Source organism: Salmo trutta, chromosome 6, assembly GCF_901001165.1.
Source record: "Salmo trutta chromosome 6, fSalTru1.1, whole genome shotgun sequence".
NCBI classification, from domain to species: domain Eukaryota; kingdom Metazoa; phylum Chordata; class Actinopteri; order Salmoniformes; family Salmonidae; genus Salmo; species Salmo trutta.
In genome coordinates this window covers 22118180-22134306 of record NC_042962.1, presented here as the reverse complement: position 1 = coordinate 22134306, position 16127 = coordinate 22118180, and the positions used below count along the sequence as shown (strand labels likewise).

Sequence of the window (16127 nt, the reverse complement as noted above, 5' to 3'; positions counted from 1 at the left end):
AATATCGTTCCACTTCATAATTGTGTCCCACTTGTTGATTCTTCACAAAAAATTACAGTTTTATATCTTTATGTTTGAAGCCTGAAATGTAGCAAAAGGTCGAAAAGTTCAAGGGGGCCGAATACTTTCGCAAGGCACTGTATTTTTATTTTTTACAAAATACATATGTATTATTCTGACATAATCAACTTTTGTTATGTTTTGATTATAGTTTAATCTGCCATTTTTGTTTCAACCTTTCTGAGTATCATAGTCAATGTTAGATAATCTTATAAGTACTATATAATGCTTCTTTCATCTCATGCTATTCTTGTTTATTCTGGTTGTGTTCAATAATTTTTGTAGTGTGCAGCAGGTGGAGTAGCAATGAAATATCAGTCAAATATTACAAAACTAAAGATTGGAATGTTAAAAATGGAGCAGAGGTTTAGTGATCTGGAAAATATCTATGTTCATGTCTTTAATAAACAATTAAACAAAAATATTGCAAAATTGTCCAGATCTGATCACTTGTCTAATTTACTGTATCCAACAAAATATAAATTATAGAAAAGGAAACACACTTACAATCATGTTGGTAGATAGATATTTTAATGTTCTATCATAATAGAAAAATAGACCACATTTAACAAGGAAATTACATGATGCTAAAGGCATCCCTTTGTAATCGTAAGGGTTTAGAAAAATTATAGTATAATTTTAGAAAACTGTTTTAGTTAGAATGTTTATTTTTTTTAAATGTAGAAAATATTATTTGAAAGCCACTGTAGAGTGGAAATTCATTATGAAATGCTGAGTTGGTAAATACCCTTAAAGGGGAAATCTGTAGTTGAAACAATAACAAAGCGACAATCCCGTCACTAATTTAGTAAAGAGCTGAGGGATGGGGCTGGGTTAATGTCACCACTCTCAAATTCAGAGCTATTTGCAAGGACTGACCACCCATGATATCAATATTATAGTTTTAACCATGGTTTAACACTATACAGTGTTTGTTTACAATTACATTGGTTTACTCTATTGCTTGTAAACAATCTCATATTTTGGGTTTTGATGGGGTACGACAGTTGAACTGAGCTCATTAGGCATTCAAGTTATATTGGGTATACAGTACCATTCAAAAGTTTGGAGACACCTACTCATTCCAGGGTTTTTCTTAATTTTTTACTATTTTCTACATTGTAGAATAATAGTGAAGACATCAAACCTATGAAATGACACACATGGAATCATGTAGTAACCAAAAAAAGTGTTAAATCCAAATCTATTTTTTTATTTGATATTGTTTAAAGTAGCCACCCTTTGCCTTGATGACAGCTTTTCACACTCTTGGCATTACCTCAACCAGCTTCATGGGGTAGTCACCTGGAATGCATTTCATTTAACAGCTGTGCCTTGATAAAAGTTCATTTGTGGAATTTATTTTCTTCTTAATGAGTTTGAACCAATCAGTTGTGTTGTGACAAGGTAGGGGTGGTATACAGAAGATAGCCGTATTTGGAAAAAGACCAAGTCCATATTATGGCAAGAACAGCTCAAATAAGCAAAGAGAAACAACAGTCCATCATTACTTTAAGACATGAATGTCAGTCAATTCCGAACATTTCAAGAACTTTTCACATTTCTTCAAGTGCAGTCGCAAAAACCATAAAGCGCTATGATGAAACTGTCTCTCATGAGGACCGCCACAGGAAAGGAAGACCCAGAGTTACCTCTGCTACAGAGGATAAGTTCATTAGAGTTAACTGCACCTCAGTAACAGACACATCTCAAAATCAACTGTTCAGAGGAGAAGGTGTGAATCAGGCCATGGTCAACTTGCTGCAAAGAAACCACTAAACGACACCAATATGAAGAAGAGACTTGCTTGGGCCAAGAAACACCAGCAATGGGACATTAGACCGGTGGAAATCTGTCCTTTGGTCTGATGAGTCCAAATATGAGATTTTTGGTTCCAACCGCCGGGTCTTTGTGAGATGCAGAGTAGGTGAATGATCTCTGCCTGTGTAGTTCCCACCGTGAAGTATGGAGGAGGAGGTGTGATGGTGCTTTGCAGGTGACACTGTCTGATTTATTTAGAATTGAAAGACACACTTAACGAGTATGGCTACCACAGCATTCTGCAGCGATACACCATCCCATCTGGTTAGCGCTTACTGGGACTATAATTTGTTTTTCAACAGGACAATGACCCAAAACACACCTCCAGGCTATGTGAGGTCTATTTGACCAAGGAGAGTGATGGAGTGCTGCATCAGATGACCTGGTCTTCACAATCACCCAACCTAAACCCAGGAAAAGGAAAAGCAGCCAACAAGTGCTCAGCATAATTTTTGTGGGAACTCCTTCAAGCTGGTTGAGAGAATGCCAAGAGCGTGCAAAGCTGTCATCAAGGCAAAGGGTGGCTACTTTGAAGAATCTAAAATAACTTTTTTTTTTACTACATGATTCCATATGTGTTACTTCATAGTTTTGATGTCTTCACTATTATTCTACAATGTAGAAAATAGTAAAATAAATAAAAACTCTTGAATGAGTAGGTGTGTTCAAACTTTTGACTGGTACTGTATATCGATGGGTATATATATATATCATTAATTTAAAAGTCCCAAAATTGATGTAGCAGTTACAGATTAGTGATTTAATGTTGGTGTGATTACTTATCGACAATAAAAAGCAGTCTAATAATGCGCAATATTATATGACTATATAGATGTATAGTACGGTAAAAAAACAATATCAACCATATATTCCATCTCAAATGCCAGTGGCAATGAACCATGTTAAAAAAAATATATGTTTTAATGTTACATCTACAAGTACTGTCAACTACATAATTTCAATTAAAATACCACATCATAATATGATATGTTAGAATGTACCCATGGGACAAAGGACTTTCATTTAAAATGCTGTACATTTGTTATATTCTTCAGTGCTCATGCATCTCAAATGCAAACCATACACTATTTCGGAGTTATTCAATCCCATGACAGAGAAAGCATCCGGCAGCTTAGCTCCCACAGTTTCTGGGCCGTGTCATCATCTGAAGCAGAGCTTGAGCAGTTGGCTGGTGCGCAGTCACTGTGGGCACACAGACAAACGATCATGTATCTAACACCGTTTAATATAAAATACTACATACAAATGCAATAATATTAGAAGAAATTATATGTATTGATGAAGCTGGAAGAATCGCACTCATCGATGTACTCTTTAAAACTAAATATCCTGCATGTGCATATCGACTGAGTATACCTAACATTAGAAATACCTTCCTATGCTGAACAAAAATAACATGCAACAATTTCATTGATTTTACTGAGTTACAGTTCATATGAGGAAATCAGTCAACTGAAATAAATTCATTAGGCCCCAATCTACAGATTTCATATGACTCCTTGAAGTGCTCCTTGATCTCTGGCTTTCCCTTTAAAAGCCACACTTCTCAGAATAATGGACATTTGCTCCTGGTGACTAATGTCAGGTGTACAGTCCAAGATAATGGAGAAGTACTTTGAGTCTCTTACTTGAGTCAATAATTGCTTCCAGAATCTTGTCACTCACAATCTGTATGAGCTCAATCTGTGTGCGCTTCCCAAGGTAATGAGCATGTGTCTCTCCATCTTTCATTTTGCTGAGATGATTTTCCATAACGGGGTCAAATTTTGCCAGTAATTCAACCTCTAAGGAAGTTTCCATTATCTGGATGGAAGAGTTTGTCTGATGAACCCCTAAATGCTAGGTTTCCTTCAGCCAGAGACTGGGTGATACTTAAACGTGTATTTTAATTTTCTTTCTTTCTTTCAGCCTCCAAAATTGTAATTTGTATCTGGTCAAGAGTCTGTCCCCAACTTAGGCACAGATCAAGTTCTCTCCACTTAATCAAATTGTTTGTGTGGTCAGGACTACTCTCATGGTGTTTCAGAATGGCGTTGATATTTGACCAGTCATTCACGCCTTCCTTTATTATTTTGTAGTCTTTTTGGAGAAAAGAGACAGCAAAAACAATACACAGCGTTGTTTTTGATTGAGTGTGAAAGCCAGCTCCTGGTAATCTTTTCCCCATTTGACAGTTGTCTCTGTAGTAAGCCTGAAGGAAAACCTCTTCTAGACTTGTCTTTACCAGTCCTGGTTTGAATGGACCTCTTAGCACTAACTCAGTCCTCATAAAGTCTGTTAAGACTGGGGGCCAATCTGCTGGGTCATTTGGTGGAGCAGACACTGTTCTATTAGGGTCTGAACTGCTTGTATCTGATGCAGGCTGTACACCTCTGGTTGTGCTAGTACTGGCTGAGGCTGCCTGTACTTCACCTGGGTCCGTGTTAGTACTTGCTGAAGACGGCTGTATTGGGTCTGTGTTAGACCCAGTCCAGCTGGCTTCAGCAAATACTAACACAGACCCAGTACTGGCAGCTTCAGCAAGTACTAACACAGACCCAGTCCAGCTGGCTTCAGCAAGTACTAACACAGACCCAGTCCAGCTGGCTTCAGCAAGTACTAACACAGTATTTGCTGAAGCCAGCTGGACTGGGTTGGTGTTAGTACATGCTGAAGCTGCCAGTACTGGGTCTGTGTTAGTATTTTCTGAAGCCAGCTGTACTGGGTCTGTGTTAGTACTTGCTGATGCCAGCTGGACTGGGTCGGTGTTAGTACATGCTGAAGCTGCCAGTACTGGGTCTGTGTTAGTATTTTCTGAAGCCAGCTGTACTGGGTCTGTGTTAGTACTTGCTGATGCCAGCTGGACTGGGTCGGTGTTAGTACTCGCTGAAGCTGCCAGTACGCTGTATTGGGTCTGTGTTAGTACTGGTTGAGGCTGGATGTGGATCAACTGAGTCTGTGCTTGTACTGACTGATGATCCAGCATCTCCTCTACTGACAAACTTAAGCATAGCACCTGTAAATTATAGATAACAATACTATTATTAATTTTATCAGCTGCATAAGGCCCATTCAAATTGGCTCCCCCAGATTTCCTTTTATACATTCTCAAATATAAAATACTATTTATACTATGGCTTGGCTGAATAGTTGATGGTTATTATTTACTGAGAGATGTGCATCCATATTGCCCAGTATGCCCAGCTAGTCAACATTTTAAATTCAATATATAAATCAATAGTCAAATGTCAATCCATTGTTTTCCATCTTGCATTAGTCCAGAGATGGAACTAAACCTTGACTGAGAGACTAGATAGACATTGTCTTGTTTTAAAATTATGTGTGCCTATGAGGAGTGCCATCACACCCATATATTGTCTGGACTGGTCCCCACAGAGGTTGCTGCTGGAAAGCGCGAGTTTCATTTTGTGCACACGCATATGAACACATGTTCACGCTCGACGCGGTTATCTTTTCCGGGGTGCAGTTTACAAATACTGTTGCCCGTTGGCGTTAATCTTACGTAATAAATAGTTGTATTTCACTCTCACTTTTGTCAGGCACAAAGTCACAGGACACAGCCCTGGAAGTGGCTGGCAAGGAAGCAAGACACAGACAGACCAAGAGATGCACTCCCCAGCTAGGTTAGCAAGAGAGGCAGACAGACTAGAGAGTGATGCACTGCAAGATAGCACATCATCTTAACATTACTGTTATTTGCTGACATTAAACTTGGAGAGGAAAGAACACAAGTTTACCTGATTGCTGTTCCCGCAATTCACTCTAATAGATAGTTCCTCTTCATCCAAGTTGTAAACATTGACACCTTCTTTGACACGAGGGGGAGGCGGGGCCCTAGCATAATTTACGGGGCCCTACGCAACTTGCGTAGTGAGCGTATAGAGCTGGCCGGCTCTGCCTGCCCATACCATAACTCCACCGCCATCATGGGGCACACTGTTCACGACGTTGACATCAGCAAACCGCTCGCCCACACAATGCCATACATGTGGTCTGTGGCTGTGAGGCCGGTTGGAGGTACAAATTCTCTAAAACGACGTTGGATGTAGCTTATGGTAGAGAAATTAACATTAAAGTCTCTGGCACACAGCTCTGGTGGACACTTCTGTAGTCACCATGCCAATTGCATGCTCCCTCAAATCTTGACATATCTGTGGCATTGTGTCGAGTGACAAAACTGCACATTTTAGAGTGGCCTTTTATTTTCCCCAGCACAAGGTGCAGCTGTGTAATGATCATGCGGTTTAGTCAGCTTCCTGATATGCCACACCTGTCAGGTGAATGGATTATCTTGGCAAAAGAGAAATGCTCATTAACAGGGTTGTAAACAAATTTGTTCACAAAATGAGAAATAAGGTTTTTATGCATATGGGAAATTTCTGGGTGTCTTTTATTTCAGCTCATGAAACCAACACTTCACATCTTGCGTTTATATTTTTAGTTCAGTGTAATATTAAGTTCTCCCTCCTTTGCCCTCAGAACAACCTCAATTCGTCAGGGCATGGACTCTACAAGGTGTTGAAAGCGTTCCACAGGGATGCTGGCCCATGTTGACTCCAATGCTTACCACAGTTGTGTCAAGTTGGCTGGATGTCCTTTGGGTGGTGGACCAATTTTGATACACACAGGAAACTGTTGAGCGTGGAAAAACCCGGCAGCATTGCAGTTCTTGACACAAACCGGTGCGCCTGGCACCTACTACCGGCAGTTAAATATTTTGTCTTGCCCATTCACCCTCTGAATGGCACACATACAGAATCCATGTCTTAATTGTCTCAATGCTTAAAAAAAATGTAAAATTCTTCTTTAACTGGTCTCCTCCGCTTCATCTACACTAATTGAGGTGGATTTAACAAGCAACATCAATAAATGATCATAGCTTTCACCTAGATTCACCTGGTCGATGTCAAGGAAAAAGCAGGTGTTCTATATATATATATATATATAAATAAAACACACACACTCACCTGTAATATCCACCACTCTCGGTTTCCAGTTCAGGTGCCACAGCACAGTAGATAGTGGTCTGAGCTCCCTGCACGGATGTCTTGGTGAAGGGACTGATCATCTTCATGATAGCTGCCTGAGGTGTGCTCAGGTGCCGCCACAGGTCAGTCTGAACCACGCCAGGGTGGAGGGAGTATGCCGTCACACCAGTGCCTGATAGAGGACAATTCAATTCAATTCTTTTGACAAAAGGGTTGCAGCTTCAAAACAGCCTTCAGAAATCCTGTGGTAGCACTTTATTTTACGGTAACAGATTAGACCAGGCATTTGTTATGAACTTACATGGTAAAATGGTAATCATGCAGTAATAACATAATATTCATTATTGTTTGATTCTTTGGGACTGCATGATTATAACTATGACAAACACCCAGAGAAACAGCTACAGTTTAAGCCTCAGAAGTAGTGGACAAATCCAAACCTTGTAGCTTCTTGGCCAGGGAGCGGGTGAAGAGGATGTTAGCTAGCTTGCTCTGGCTGTACGCTTTCTTCTTGTCATAGCCCTTCTCACTGTTGATGTCGTCCAGGTTGATGGTGCCCCAGGAATGAGCCACGGAGGACACATTGATGATCCTGGCCGGGGTCGACCTTTTGATCAGGTCAACCAATAAGTGGGTCAACAGGAAGTGACCTAAGTGACAAGATGGGGTGCTTTGAAAGCTTTTGATTGGTAGATTTGATGTTGATTAGTTGTATTGGATTCATGCATTTCAACTGTGATTGTGCAAAAATCATGTTCTGGTGATGGTCATCTTCAATGCAGTGGATTAGTTAGTATCACTTGTGATCTGACCTTTCACTACATCTCCTCTATATAAAACTTTAAAATGTGTCGACTGAACTTATAATCATAAGAAAGACAATAAGGAAGTGCGATAATGAATTCAGTTATGTTACAGGTGGGTTAGCTGACATCCCGAAAAAGGTGTGTGTGCTTCCACGGGGCAGAAGTCAGCCTGTTGTTGTGGTTCTGGATGGCCAGGTTGCTAGCAAGAAACTGCCATGTGGGGGATCGTAAGTGGCTCGTTTCATCTTGTTCTTGACACCAAATCTTGTTTAGAGGCGTTTTGACTTATCTCATGTCAATATGGCCCAAAAATACACTGCAGTAGCTAGCTAAGCAACAACTGTACCGATGTATTAGAAAGACAAGTGCTCATTGTGCAAATGTATTTACGTTTTCAATAAACATTGGAGACGAAAAATAGCTTACATGTTGTAAACAATCTAAGCCAACCCAGTTCGTTGTTCCCCATTAGTTGCGCCCGTTTTGCTACTATAAAGAAACCAACCTGTCTACAGCTGCACGGCTTCCTGGACAGAGATTTACATAAAGTGTAAAACTGTAGTAAAATATCAATAATGGGAGATCAGTACGTACAAGTCACAACTTGTATGAAATGCTGTGTGGTATGGAACTTTGCTCGTCTGCCTTTGGTGTGAATCACATGCATTCATCCGTGTGGTTAATCATTAGTAAATGATACATTTATTTAGTGAGACGTCTGTCAAAACATAACCACATTTCTGTCCCCAAGGAAGTAAGCAGCTAAATTGCCACTTCCTTATGGGAATGGGTAATGTTACTAGTACAGCCGTTTCGCAGTTAAACACTCATCTCATTTATCAATGATATGTCGTACGTCCGTGCCCTTTTAGAATGATGTGGTCTGGCCGAAGGGGAATTTTACTCTGCTTCCTTGTGCTACATAGAGTCACTTACCCATGTGGTTGACGCCAATCTGCATTTCAAATCCATCAACTGTTTTCCCATGCGGACACACCATGACACCAGCATTGTTGATGAGGATGTGGAGTTGTGTCTCCTCTACAGAAAAGAGTATTACAAATGTTAAACGTCTAACTGTTGGTCAGGAGTGCAAATGAATCAATCCATTGTATCAATTAAGTTGTGATACAATCAAGCCTGTATATGTTCCCTGTGGCTCAGTTGGTAGAGCATGGTGTTTGCAACGCCATGTATGTATTCACTATTGTAAGTCGCTCTGGATAAGAGCGTCTGCTAAATGACTAAAATGTAAATATGTTGAAAAGAGCATCTGAGGTTTGCATTAAGCAGGTGGCTATGGTAAAATAACAACAGTATAGGGTAAATCCATTTGAATTCCATCCCTTTTAAACAGCATTCCTTTTGGATTGAAACGAAACTTTCCATACATGTTTGTCCATGGAAGAAGTGGTCAGAAAGTGACTATTTGGACCAGAATTGCAAAAAGAGAAAAGGTACTCAAAGTTGATCCATTTTGTATTCCCCACAATACCACGAGACATCCATTATCACTGGAAACGAGAAATGATTGAGTTTGATATCATTTAAAAGCTTAGTGTTGTCAAACTATTTTATATATTGAAGAAAAAAAATAAATACAGAAAAATTGACATCTAAAAACAACTAAACTCAGATATTTTTCATATTCGCATATGTTGTAGCTTTGACCCCATTTCACATCTGAGGTTTTTGTGTTGTGCCCCGCCATCAGTTGAGAATGAATACAGGGTGGGTGTCATATCAATCATATAATGGACCTATACATTCAGACCACTGTAATTTAGCTGGTGCACCATTGAAGATGTACATTAAATTTACATTTTAACTTCTAAGTACTGCCACAAAGATGACCGCCGGTCCACCCACTGTCGAAAAGGCAACTTAAATGGTCATGTCTATTCTATTATCTATATTTCAATAGGTTTCTTATGGAGGATAGACAGTATCATTTTAAAAAAATATTCCCATTCAGGTCAACATTCTCTAATGTGTGGACCTCCAACCATCATTGTCAAATCAACATTTATTTGTCACATACAAGTGTTTAGAATATGATATTGCGGGTGTAGCAAAATGCTTGTGTTTCTAGTTCCAACAGTGCAGTAATATCTAACAAGTAATATCTAACAATACACACAATCCAAGTAAAGGAATTAAGAATATATAAATATTTAGATGAGCAATGTCAGAGCGCCATAGACTAAGATACAGTAGAATAGGACAGAATACAGTATATATGAGATGATGCACCTGTACTGACTGCGCTTTCTGGATGATAGAGTGAACAGGCAGTGGCTCTGGTGGTTGTTATCCTTGATGATATTTTTGGCCTTCCTGTGACATTGGGTACTGTAGGTGTCCTGGAGGGCAGGTAGTTTGCCCATCGCACCACCCTCTGGAGAGCCCTGCGGTTGTGGGCGGTGCAGTTGCCATACCAGGCTGTGATACAGCCTGACAGGAGGCTCTCAATTGTGCATCTGTAAAGGTTTGTGAGGGTTTTAGGTGCCAAGCCAAATTTCTTCAGCCTCCTAAGGTTGAAGAGGCGCTGTTGCACCTTCTTCGCCACACTGTCTGTGTGGGTGGACCATTTTAGTTTGTCAGTGATGTGTAAGCCGAGGAACTTGAAGCTTTCCACCTTCTCCACTGCGGTCCCGCCAATGTTGATAGGGGGGTGCTCCCGCTGCCGTTTCCTGAAGTCCACGATCAACTCCTTTGTTTTGTTGACGTTGGGTGAGCGGTTATTTTCCTGGTACCAGGAAATGTTTGAGGCGTGCGTGACCACGCAGTCAAGGGTGAACAGGGAGTACAGGAGGGGGCTGAGCAAGCATCCTTGTGGGGCCCCAGTGTTGAGGATCAGCGAAGTGGAGATGTTGTTTCCTACCTTCACCACCTGGGGGCGGCCCGTCAGGAAGTCCAGGACCCAGTTGCACAGGGCGGCGTTCAGACCCAGGGCCTCGAGCTTAATGATGAGCTTAGAGGGTACTATGGTGTTGAATGCTGAGCTATAGTCAATGAACAGCATTCTTACATAGGTATTCCTCCTGTCCAGATGGGATAGAGCAGTGTGCAGTACGATGGCGATGCATCGTCTGTGGATCTGTTGGGGCAGTAAGCAAATTAAAGTGGGTCTATAGTGACAGGTAAGGTGGAGGTGATATGATCCTTGTCTCTCAAAGCACTTCATGATGACAGAAGTGAGTGCTACAGGGCGATAGTAATTTAGTTCAGTTACCTTTGCTTTCTTCGATACAGGAACAATGGTCGACATCTTGAAGCGTTTGGGGACAACAGACTGGGATAGGGAAAGATTGAATATGTCCGTAAACTCTCCAGCCAGCTGGTCTGCGCATGCTCGGAGGACGTGGCTAGGGATGCCGTCTGGGCCGGCAGCCTTGCGAGGGTTAACACACTTAAATGTCTTACTCACATCGGCCACGGAGAAGAAGAGCCCACAGTCCTTTGTAGCAGGCTGCTTCGGTGGCACTATGTTCTCCTCATAGCGGGCAAAGGAGGCGTTTAGCTTGTCCAGAAGCAAGACGTCGGTGTCCGTGATGTGGCTTGTTTTCCCTTTGTAGTCCGTGATTGTCTGTAGATCTCCCCACATAGGTCTTGTGTCTGAGCCGTTGAATTGCGACTCCACTGTCTCTATTCTGACGTTTTGCCTGTTTGATTGCCTTGTATTCGGCCAAATTCCCAGTCACCTTGCCATGGTTAAATGCGATGGTTCGCGTTTTCAGTTTTGCACCAATGCTGCCATCTATCCACGGTTTCTGGTTAGGGTAGGTTTTAATAGTCACAGTGGGTACAACATCTCCTATACACTTCCTGATATACTGATACGGTGACAGAGTTTATTCGTCTATGTTGTTCTCGGAGGTTACCCGGAACACATCCCAGTCGCGTGATCAAAACAATATTGAAGCATGGATTCCGATTGGTCAGACCAGTGTTGAATTGTGGTACCATTGGAAAGTTTAAAATGTACTAAAATGGGAATTACATTGTTTCAGTCAAAACATGACACCCACACTGTATTCAAGAGTAACCAATGGCAGGCACAACACAAAAACCTTGATGTAAAATAGGGTCTAAGCTACAACATATGCAAATATTTTTTTTTACACATTTTTAGATAAAGAATAACTATTTTGATTAAAAACAATCTTTCCCAGATATTATTACATAGTTTGATAACCCTGTTTGTAAGCTTTACATTATACCAATCTGAACTGTTTATATTTTCCAGTGATGAAAACATGGATGTCTCATGGTATGGTGAGGTATGCAAAATGGGTCAACTTTGAAAATCTTTCTCTTGTGAATGTTGTCATTCAGGTCCAAAAAGTCACTTTCTGAGCACTTCTACAATGGGCAAATATGTATGGAAGGTTTTTGTTCAAATCAAAAAGGGGTGCTGTCAAAAAGTGATTGAATTCAAATGGATTTTCCCTATAGAGATACCATGTGGAGTAACTAACTAAGAAACTGAAAAAAAGTTTCAAGACGTGTCATATTTTCCCTCACCCTTGTTGATGGTCTCTGCAAACTCACGGATGGACTTGGTGTCTGACAAATCAAGCTTCTTGATGACAACATTTTGGCTGCCAGAGCCTTCTATGACTTCTTTCAGGGCCCCCTCAGCTTTCTCCATGTCTCTGCAGGCCATGATTATCCTGGCCCCTATGAAGAAATTGTGGGGGGGAATATTATTAAATTATTCCAGCCCAATCAGAATTCAACTCAGGATGTCAATCATACAGGCTTTTCAGGAGGATATTGGACAGAACATTCATATCTACATAACATTTTTTTTAAATATTAGAAAATGTAAGGATCTCACAAATATCTGTGTAAAATAACCATTAGCAACCCCTGCTGGACAGTCACACACAGCACCAGGCTGTCTGGCATAAGATGCTATCCAGTGGTGTATTGCTATTTTTTAGGTGATGTAATTAATCGTTTAAAAAAGTAAATGCGTCATCATTTCCTCAAAGTTTGTACTGACAGATGTATCCAATTGAATAGCATATCATTATAGAATATGCATAAAATGCATCCTCTGCCCACACATATCTCAATCCGTTTCATGGGAATAAGCATTTATGTCTTCTTGGATGACTATTTCTCGAGTGAATTAGAGCAGATGGTGTTAAACTATTAGCCTTTCTTGTATTTTGTTTCAATCAAAGCATAGTCCATTCGGAAAGTGTTCAGACCCCTTGACTTTTCCACGTTACAGCCTTATTCTAAAATGGATTAAAATGGTATTTTCCCCTCATCAAGCTAAAACACAATACCCCATAATGACAAAGCAAAAACAGGTTCAGACATTTTAGCAAATGTATATAAAAAAAAGTATTGTGAAATATCACACTTACATAAGTATTCAGACCCTTTACTCAGTACTTTGTTGAAGCACCTTCGGCAGCAATTACATCCTTGAGTCTTCTTGGGTATGACTCTACAAGCTTGGCACACCTGTATTTGGGGGAGTTTCTCCCATTCTTCTCTGCAGATCCTCAAGCTTTGTCAGGTTGGACAGGGAGTGTCGCTGCACTGCTATTTTCAGGCCTCTCCAGACATGTTCGATTGGGTTCAAGTCCAGACTCTGACTGGACCACTCAAGGACATTCAGACACTTGTCCCGAAGCCACACCTGCGTTGTCTTGGCTGTGTGCTTAGCGTCGTTGTCCTTTGGAAGGAAAACCTTCGCCCCAGTCTGAGGTCCTGAACTCTCTAGAGTAGGTTTATCATGGAGCTCTGTACTTTGCTCCCTTCATCTTTCCCTCGATCCTGACTAGTCTCCCTGTCCCTGCCGCTGAAAAACATCCCCATAGCATGATGCTGCCACCACTATGCTTCACCGTAGGGATGGTGCCAGGTTTCTCCAGACGTGATGCTTGGCATTCAGGCCTAAGAGTTCAATCTTGGTGTCATCTGACCAGAGAACCTGGTTTCTCATGGTCTAAGAGTCCTTTAGGTGCCTTTTGGCAAACTCCAAGCGGGCTGTCATGTGCCTTTTACTGAGGAGTGGCTTCCGTCTGGCCACTCTACCATAAACGCCTGATTGGTGGAATGCTGCAGAGATGGGAGAACTTTCCAGAAGGACAACCATCTCCACAGAGGAACTCTGGAGCTCTGTCAGAGTGACCATCGGGTTCTTGGTCACCTCCCTGACCAAGGCCCTGACCAAGGCCCTTCTCCCCCGATTGCTCAGTTTGGCCAGGTGGTCAGCTCTAGGAAGAGTCTTGGTGGTTCCAAACTTCTTCCATTTAAGAATCATGGAGGCTACTGTGTTCTTGGGGACCTTCAATGATGCAGAGATTTTCTGGTACCCTTCTCCAGATCTGTGCCTCGACACAATCCTGTCTCGGAGCGCTACAGACAATTCCTTTGACCTCATGGCTTGGTTTTTGCTCTGACATGCACTGTCAACTGTGGGACCTTATATAGACAGGTGTATGTCTTTCCAAATCATGTCCAATCAATTGAATTTACCACAGGTGGACTCCAATCAAGGGGTAGAAACATCAAGGATTATCAATGGAAACAGTATCTGTTTTTTATTTTTAAAACATTTACAAAAATCTTTTCACTTTGTCATTATGGGGTATTGTGTGTAGGAAAAAAATAATTGAATACATTTTAGAATAAGGCTGAAACGTAACAAAATGTGGAAGGGAAGGGGTCTGAAAACTTTACAAATGCACTGAATATCCTGCCAAGTGGCTCTGAGCTGTCTGTTTAAACTACCAGCACAGAGCTCAGACACCCATGCATACCCCACAACAGGCACATGAGAAAACTATTCAGCTAACCATCCTAAAATCTCATTAGAAACAAGGGGTTTTTGGTGTAACAGTAATGTTACAGGCCTACTACGCTATGGTATTTGGTTCTGTTATGTACAATGCTAATGAATCGTTATGTGATCGTGCGAGACATTGATTCAGATTTAATCTAATTTTACTAAATGATCACCGTTGTTAGAAGTGGTCATTTATTTGTAATAATAATAATAATAGATGAGTATGACTATTAGGCGAGGCAACAGATCATGTGTCATTTTACAGCCAAGCTGCACCCCTTCCTGGTGCTGAAAGGAAGTGAACATAAATCATTGCACAGACACCAGAGAGAAGAAACCACCGTCTACCTACTACACATATTTATTTGGTTTATATAGTTTGTCATGAAATGTGTGGTAATTAATATAATTTATTTACAATGAATCAGAGTTAATTTTCCAGAAATAGTTTTACCAGCGCCGCTCCTCCGCGCTCCAGCAGCACTACACTCCTGCTGCCATGTTGGACAAAGGTTGACATACTACTAGGTGCTGTATTATGACTACATAGAAGCTTCAGCAAATTGATGTGAATCTGTAATACAACTGATTCTACAAATTGCAAACTATGATCAGTTGATCATGTGTTTTACTGCTTGGCATCCCAACATACATGAGCAAATATGGGCTCCCAACGCGTTTTGACTAGGAAGCGAGGAGAGTGGATTTGAGGAATCAAGAAAAGAACAATTGAGAAATAGCCCAAGACACATTCAACAGGTCATGGTGAAACATCTTGCATAACTGTTACAACACATTCCTGTATGGAAACAATATCAAGGATTATGTATCACTGTAGACCTACCTCTCTTTGCCAGGTCCAACGCTGTCTCTTTGCCAATACCAGTGTTGGCTCCAGTTATGAGCACTGTTTTGCCATCAAGTCTGTTTGTGGATGACCATGTTCTCCGGAAGAGATTTCTAAGACATTGAGGGAAATCACGTTTTTTCTCTGCAATGACTCAGTAGGCCATAGGGTGTGGACCCCTGATAATAAAGAAGTGCGGAACAACTCTACCTACAAGGATAACGAATTTAAATGGAAAGACAATTTTCCAACCACTGTTGAGCTAACTTTAGAGAAATATAACGTTAGGTAATTATCCACACAAATGCCAACAAGCCAGGCTATGGCAGTTTTGATAACATAAGTAACATTATACACAAATATTTTCCACAACATAAGCAGCTCAGTGATTATACTATACGTACTTCTTGGTCGGGTACAATTCGTTGTAAAATAGATACAAGTTAGTAAATTTGCCAATGCCAGAACAAAATTTAAATAATTGCCGCTATACTCACCCAAACGGCATTTCGAAACAGAGCTACAAATGACGGTGGTGAAATAATTCCGAACTCTTAATCCTCAGTTGATTCGCCTATATTGAAATCAATACACCCGCAATTACATCCAATATTTCGTATCTAGTTTACAGCCAAGCTTCAACAGCATGCCGAAAGTAAAATTCTACTCATTAGCAGGTAACGTTGATGAATGCGGAAGCAGACGTTTCATTGGCTGTCACTGTGTGACATGGGTGATTTTAGCCAATACAATCGTTGCAGGGAAATACA

The 16127-nt window shown here is 40.9% G+C and overlaps 1 protein-coding gene across 1 annotated transcript; it reads right to left on the bottom strand.

The window, feature by feature from the left end:
• Window positions 1-2622: 2622 nt before the first annotated feature.
• On the bottom strand, window positions 2623-16056 carry LOC115195654 (retinol dehydrogenase 12). Its single transcript, XM_029755742.1, has 7 exons — window positions 15855-16056; window positions 15355-15470; window positions 12224-12379; window positions 8633-8737; window positions 7331-7540; window positions 6870-7062; window positions 2623-3084 (listed from the first exon to the last, which is right to left on the bottom strand). Exons 1-7 carry the CDS (start codon window positions 15863-15865, stop codon window positions 2982-2984), a joined length of 894 nt encoding a protein of 297 aa, XP_029611602.1. The 5' UTR covers window positions 15866-16056; the 3' UTR covers window positions 2623-2981.
• Between the last annotated feature and the right edge of the window lie 71 nt (window positions 16057-16127).

Bases quoted from the DNA above. Each gene is read 5' to 3' on its own strand.
- LOC115195654 (XM_029755742.1), bottom strand. The intron at 7,541-8,632 runs GTAAGTGACTCT...CTTGTCACTTAG, and splicing joins GATTGGCGTCAACCACATGG to GTCACTTCCTGTTGACCCAC. The intron at 7,063-7,330 runs GTTTGGATTTGT...GTCCTCTATCAG, and splicing joins CCTGGCCAAGAAGCTACAAG to GCACTGGTGTGACGGCATAC.